This window comes from Labeo rohita, chromosome 23 (assembly GCF_022985175.1).
Source record: "Labeo rohita strain BAU-BD-2019 chromosome 23, IGBB_LRoh.1.0, whole genome shotgun sequence".
In the NCBI taxonomy this organism is placed as follows: Eukaryota; Metazoa; Chordata; class Actinopteri; order Cypriniformes; family Cyprinidae; genus Labeo; species Labeo rohita.
The window spans coordinates 18,542,784-18,550,328 of record NC_066891.1 but is presented as its reverse complement, the minus strand read 5'-3'; the positions used below and the strand labels follow the sequence as shown (position 1 = coordinate 18,550,328).

General features: G+C 36.8%; 1 protein-coding gene across 1 annotated transcript; it reads right to left on the bottom strand.

Moving 5' to 3' along the window:
• Positions 1-4,676: 4,676 nt before the first annotated feature.
• LOC127154928 (olfactory receptor 2G3) lies at positions 4,677-5,759 on the bottom strand. The gene has a single exon (XM_051096806.1). The coding sequence runs from the start codon at positions 5,757-5,759 to the stop codon at positions 4,677-4,679; it is 1,083 nt and encodes a 360-aa protein (XP_050952763.1).
• Positions 5,760-7,545: the final 1,786 nt, after the last annotated feature.

Here is a 7,545-nt window from a genome sequence, read left to right as displayed (position 1 = left end):
CAAAATTAAAATACAATGCAGTAATACTGTACACAATGACCTGGGCTATGTGTGATAGGAAGGTCAAAGAAAGGTTTGTCTGGGAATTAATAGGAAAGAGTCTATAGGCATTGTGTCTTTCCTATGGCAAATGTAGCATGGGCAGATGTGCATTCCTTGAAGCAATAAAACCTCTTATCAGATAGTCACCGTGGCAACTAAGCCCTTTTGGGGTGTTCGTTGCTTTGGGGGGGTTGTCTTCAAAACTCCAGCATATAGCTGGGTTGTTGGTTTTAAAGATTATTTGTTAAATGTAACAAATAACTGTATGTCTGATTGGTCCAGATGCTACACTATTCTCAATTGTTCGTAAAACCTACTTTTTCGAACTCCTGCTAGGCCGTTGCACCGATTGTGACAAAAATTGATCCAGATCATCTTCAGACCATGCTGGCAAAAAGTTATGGAATTCAAGTCGATTCGTCCAGCCGTTCACGAATAACACGCGAAAGAATTCTACGAAAAGCTAGCAAAAATCAATGTGAGGCTATATCTCCGTAATAGTTTGTCATATTGACACCAAACTTGGTGTGTGTTATAACAAGCATGACCTGAGCCTACCTGCAGAGTTTCGGTGCAGTGCCCCCCTAGTGGTCAGGAGATACGAAAAATGGCTATTTTTCTTTATAACGTCTGAATGATTTGTCCAAAAATCACAAAACTGGTCTCTTTAGATTCGGTGTGTCATACCGAGTCGAACCATATCCAATTTTCCCATGTCAGCCATTTTGGGTGTCGGCCATTTTGAATTTAGCTTTAAAATGCTGTATCTTGAGAATGGATTAGCGTATCGTTTCGACATTAATTACAAAAATGTTCGGCACCATGCCCTGAATGTACATAAAAATTTTGGGGCCAGCGCCACCTTGTGGTCAAAAGTTATAACGAAATTTAAAAAAATGCTAATAACTTTTGCGTACATTAGCCTATTGAAATGAAACTGATTTTGATAGATTCCTTCGGTCATGCTGAGAACACCGATACCAATTTTGCCAATTTTGGCTGAACTTCCTGTCCGCCATTTTGATTCATGTTGAAAACCTACTTTTTCGAACTCCTCCTAGACCGTTAGTCCAATTTTCACCAAATTTGACTCAGATCATCTTCAGACCATGCTGGCAAAAAGTTATGGATTTTGTGTCGATACACGAAACCGTTTTCGTTTAGCGCATCAACGAATTTACTGGAAAGATGCCAAATTGCATCTGAGTCTGTATCTCTGCAAAGCTTTGACATATTGACACCAAATTTTATATGTGCTATTGTCACCACACTCTGACCAGGCCACATCAATTTGGTAACAGTGCCACCTATGGGTCAGAAGTAATACGCCATTCACTAAACATTAATAATGAAATTTACAAAAATGCTAATAACTTCTGTTTACATTAGCCTATTGGAATGAAACTGATGCCAATAGATTCCTTGGGTCAAGTCGAGAACATTGATACCCATTATGCCGAAATTGGCCAAACTTCCTGTCCGCCATTTTGATTAATGTTCAAAACCTACTTTTTCGAACTCCTCCCAGACTGTTAGTCCGATCTTCACCAAATTTGACTCGGATCATCTTCAGACTATGCTGGCAAAAAGTTATGAATTTTGTGTCGATACACGAAACCGTTTTCGTTTAGCGCATCAACAAATTTGCTGGAAAGATGCCAAACTACATCTGAGGCTGTATCTCTGCAAAGCTTTGACATGATGACGGCAAACTTTGTGTGTGTCATTGTCATTTCACACAGAACACGTCACATCAATTTGAAAACAGCACCACCTGTTGGTCAAAAGTGATAAGCCATTCAATTTTATTACGATTGGTTGTATTTATGATTTTTCAGCCATTTCAACTGATATTATCCTAAAATGGCTTAAGTTACTCACTGTTGTAGTCGGTCTGCTGCTCCTTGCTGTGCTTAACTCCTCATTCTGCCTCTTTTGTGCTTGGCCCCGCAATTGCTGCTTGCAGCTATATTTGTTTTTTTGTTTTTGTTTTTTTTTTTAGTGATAGTGTTTGTCCTGAACAGTTAAACTGCCCGCTGTTCTTCAGAAAAATCCTTCAGGTCCCACAAATTCTTTGGTTTTTCAGCGTTTTTGTATTTTGAACGCTTTCCAGCAATGACTGTATGATTGTGAGACCCACTCATTTTATTCATATTAAACTATTACAGAAGGTTCACAACACAAATCGATGCTTCAGAAGGAAACACAATACATTAAGAGCCGGGGAAGAAAACTTTATAAATTTGAACATCAGGGTACATTTAACTTATTTTGTCTTCTGTGGAAACATATCTTACATCTTCTGTAGCTTCTGAAGGGCAGTACTAAATGGAAAAAAAAGATATTTAAGCAAAATAAGAAAAATGTACACATCTTCATTCTGTTTAAAAGTTTTCACCCCCTAGCTTGTAATGCATCATTTTTTTTCCTTCTGGAGCATCAGTGAGCGTTTGAACCTTCTGCAATATTTGCATATGAGTCCCTCAGTTGTCCTCAGTGTGAAAAGATGGATCTCAAAATCATACAGTCGTTGTTGGAAAGGGTTTAAATACACAAAAAAAAAACTGAAAAACCAAAGAATTTGTGGGACCTGAAGGATTTTTATGAACAACAGCAGGCAGTTTAACTCTTCAGGACAAACATGGGACTCATGAACTATCACTAAACAACACAATATTAAGAATCAAGCGTATGTAAACTTTTGAGCCGGTTAATTCAACTATTATTTTCTCGTGTGGACTATATGTAAACATCTTTTATGTGAAATATCTTATTCAGGTCAGTACCAGATTAATAATAACATGCATTTTGTATGATCAGACTTATAACAGACTTGCTCACCATTTCCAGCAGTTTATTAAGGAAAGAAACTGCAGGTGTCAGACATCTCTATGGAGACGCTATAATGGTATGAAGGTTAATAAAGTACTTTTATTATTTGCACCAAATAATTATGCAATTATATCTCACAGATACATATCATTTTTGCACATTAAATTACTCAAAGGACAACAAATCCAAAGAGAGTGTAAAGAATCAACAGTATCCTCATAATGCATAATTGAGCATCTTACATAGATAGCAACAGGATGAAAATTCTTTTTTTGTTACAATAAATAAACAATCAAACAATACAAATACATAAAGGTATTAAAACATGACGATCATGATCTGTTCACATATACATTTTAACACACTCAAACAGAATTCATATCTGCTATGTCTTACAGTGCATTTGCATTCTTGACAGGAAATCATTAGGAATGTTAACATAATTATAATTCACAGCTTTAGCCATCTGTGCATATATTGTCATGGTTATATACATGGTTATATATATAAAGCTGTGAGATATGCATGTTAAATAAGTGTGTTAAGTAAACATCAGGGCCATCTGTGAAATTCACACAGACTTTGAGTAATTTACGTGCTTTCTTTTCAAAAATAGACTAAATAAAATAGTTGGTTAATAGTAAGCAATAAATCACATAAAATATTAAAAATATATAAATACACTATTTAAAAAAAAAAACTATGCCATATTTAAAAAAATACATTTATTTCATACTAAGTATACTTCAAATCCATTAACATATTTATTAACATATCACATATATAAGTTTATATCAGTACGTCTTACTGATATAATATTATAAGCAAACTTTATTCTGAGTATTTCTTTATTGTACAATGCACATTTCTTAATAATATGCCTAAAACTTGCTTATATATCATTATTAATAAGGATTGTATATCTTTAAATGCAAGATATTTAAAGTGTACCTGCAGTATACTTGCAATAGTTTCACTTTAGCACAATCAAATATACCTAAGTGCACTACTAGTCAAAAGTTTTTGAACAGTAAGACTTTTTATGTTTTTAAAGAAGTCTCTTCTGCTCACCAAGCCAATAAGTTTCACTTAAAAATATATTCAGATAGAAAGCAGTTATTTTAAACTGTAAAAATATTTCAAAATACTGTTTTTGCTGTACTTTGGATCAAATAAATTAAGCTTGGTGAGCAGAAGAGACATTAAAAATCTGTCTGTTCAAAAACTTTTGACTGGTAGAGTATATTTTAGTTTGACCTCAGCACTACTTCTGCACAATTAAAGTGCATTAAGCACTAAGTATACCAGTTTAGTATACCAAAAGTAGTTTTTATTAAGCACAAAAATATGTAAATGTATCTGTAGTATACAAAATAAATGTATTTCAAATACATTTGAGTATTTTTTTCACTAGGATATAGGTGATATTTTACAATATGCCTTAGTTTTACAGCATTTTTAAAGCTAAATATCTATTAACGTAGTTTTAAAATGTCAAGTTATAAATGAACACAAACCTACATTAACTAAACATTTTGAACCTATATGTGAAATTTTATTGATATAGAAACATAATAAATACAGACTTGTTTTGTGAACCAAAGGCACATTTGAGTCAGATTTGCTGCTTTGCATTCAAAGTATGTTGCATTAAAGTTTTATATTGTGCGTTATTAAAATCTCACAGTAAACCACGAGAACCAGACCTACACATGACACACTCTATCCTTTTTCCACTTTGTTTCTTCACAATGTGAACCACCTGAATCACCTCGAATAGATGATGTAACCTCGTGTCTCACTTAGCGGTTGTCCCTCCTCCACCACAGCAGCCTGGGCAGAGCTTCCCTCACCTCCCTGTTGCGCAGACCGTAGATGAGTGGATTAATGCAAGGAGGCACCTGAAGCATCACCAGCAGCATGATGTGGAGGGTCCCCGCTGACGTCCAGTCTCCAGTGTAATCCAGCGAGTGGAACATTGCCATGTTGCCCTCGAGTTCCCACAGAGCATCCGAGGCAATTTTCAGAAAGATGGGGAGCAGCTGAAGCAGCAGCATGGAGCAGTAGAACATTACGGTGTTGCGGGCCCTCTTGTTGACCTGCTGAAAAGGCTGAACGGCATTACGCGCCTCCTGATACATGCGGAGATACGAGAACGAGTAGGAACAGATGCAAAGCAGCGTCACCACAAGCCCAACTACTTTTCGAAACACCGCAGAGCCGCGTGGAAAGCCAAGGTGGGCCTCCAAGGTGTCCGGCTCACAAAGGAGTCCGGTTATAGGCTTACCCAGCAATGAGCTCTTGTGCCCTAAACTGAGCAAAGCTGTGATCACTGCGGAAAAGGATATCGAAAAAAGCCACGTGAGGCTGACTATCAAGTTAAGGCGCTTGGTGGTTAGTATACTAATGTAGTAGATAGCCTGGCACACGTACAGGTAACGCTCCAAAGCCATGCAGGTGATAGTAAGCACGGTGCAGAAAACACAAACAGTGTCAATAAAGAACTGAGTGATGCACCAAGCTCCATACGGCAGCGTGGTCTTCTGCAGCAGACAGTATACCACTGTTGGACCTTGGGTTACAGTGAGTAGGAGGTCACTTACTATGAGGTTCTTCAGCAGAGCGAAGCGTGGCTCCCAGGATAAGTCTTCTGAACTGCCAAGACTGAACAGAGTGCAGCCGTTGATGGCAAGTGCGATGATAGTCATCACTACAAAGACACACATCAGTACCTGCACAGCTGTATCTGACGGCAGGATGGATCTGAAGAGGCAGCGTCCCTGGTTCAAGGAGTCTGAAGTGATGCTGGCATTCTGGCTCGGAGGCGGACACGCGCAGACTGCACTCCATAGTATGAAACAAGTTAAAGCGCGTGTGAAACGCATTTGGACGACGACGAGCGCTTTTAAAACAACTTCGGGAGTTTGACGACGCCAGATGATCGCATTTGTTGCGCTTGCACGCCTTCTGTCTCCAGAAGAAATGCAGACAGGTGAGTGATTTGAATGAAGGTGGGGCTTAAAATCATTCAAAGAGGCATATCTGCCTTAAAAATAACTGGTTGAAGTTCGCCTCGCTTAACCTTAACCTGTTAAAACTGTTAAAACCGCAGGGGAGTGTTACAGTAGGCTGGATTCCAATAATGAAGGATTTTCGCTTTCTGACCTAAAAATAAAATTAAGAAAACATTTTAATGTTTGTTAATGTTGTTCGTTGTAATGGACAATGTGCGTTTGTATAAAACTGTAAAAATGTAACAGTAATAGCTGATCTATCAACAAACTTATTTTCCTTCTAAATTCATTTGGAATATTTCATGTTAAATCAATATGGGCAATTAGAATACTGAAATGTATCATTTGATTAAAATAGATGGAATAGATTTCTTGAATACATTGTTGACCATCTAAATGACCTGAAAACATTTTTAATTGATTGATTATAAATGCAGTTAAAGTAGATAAGCGAACAAGTGCGGTATTTTCACCAGTTCAATTTTTAAAGTCTCTCCAGTCACAACAAAAATGTAAACTTAGATTAACTGTTTGTGATGATTTTCGTGTATGAGTTGACTTGCAGTCAGGATTGTCAAATGTGATTTGCAACGGTTTTGCAATACTGTGCGCGAGTAAACAGCTTAATTTATCCAGTCATATCAATTCGAATATCGAAATGTTATACAATTACAATTTCTGTGACGTTTGTATTTCACTGGAGAAAAGACGTTTTGTTTTTAATCTGCGCTTAATGATGCAGGCTATACAAACAAAATATCGGTTAAGAGTTAAAATGCGAATACATTTGTGACCCTGGACCGCAAAACCAGTCGTAAGTAGCACGAGTATATTTGTAGCAATAGCCAACAATGCGTCAAAATTGTCGCTTTGTCTTTTATTCCAAAAATCATTAGGATATTAGGTAAAGATCATGTTCCATTAACATATATCGTCAATCTTCTACCATACATATAATAAAACTTAATTTTTGATTAGTAATATGCATTGCTAAGAACTTCATTTGAACAACTTTAAAGGCGATTTTCTCAGTATTTAGATGTTTTTGCGCCCTCAGATTCCAGATTTTCAAATAGTTGTCTTATCCTAACAAACCATATTGTTCTATCCTAACAAACGAAGTTCTATCCGAACAAAAGGGAAAGCTTATTTATGATGTATAAATCTCAATTTCAAAAAACTGACCCATATGGTTTTGTGGTCCAGGGTCACAATTAACTTTATTCAAGCACAATGTCCATCCAAAGTGCAAGGTGGACTGTCAAAACAAATCGCATATGAATTAGTAAAATTAAATAATAATAATGCCTCTGTATAGGGTAGAGTGGGGGAAAAATATGGAGTGAATTTTGTGCCAGTATTCATCAAACTAATCCAGCATTTTGCAAATAAACACAATCTGCTTTCGAACAAACGCACAGTGATTCGCAAATACAAAACTTTATTTGAGAGTAAAATGCAATGGTATGGACAAATATATGTATTGTGTGTTACAACCGTTACAACTGTGAGTTGCCTTTTTATGGGGAAACTTGGCTTGATTTTCTCACAAATGCAATTGAGCAACTTCCTTTCCCAAAAACAGCAGATGGCGCTGTCGGTCAATTTACACTAGTCTCCTGAGACCCGAAACATCCAGACTGTCAGGATTGCCAAA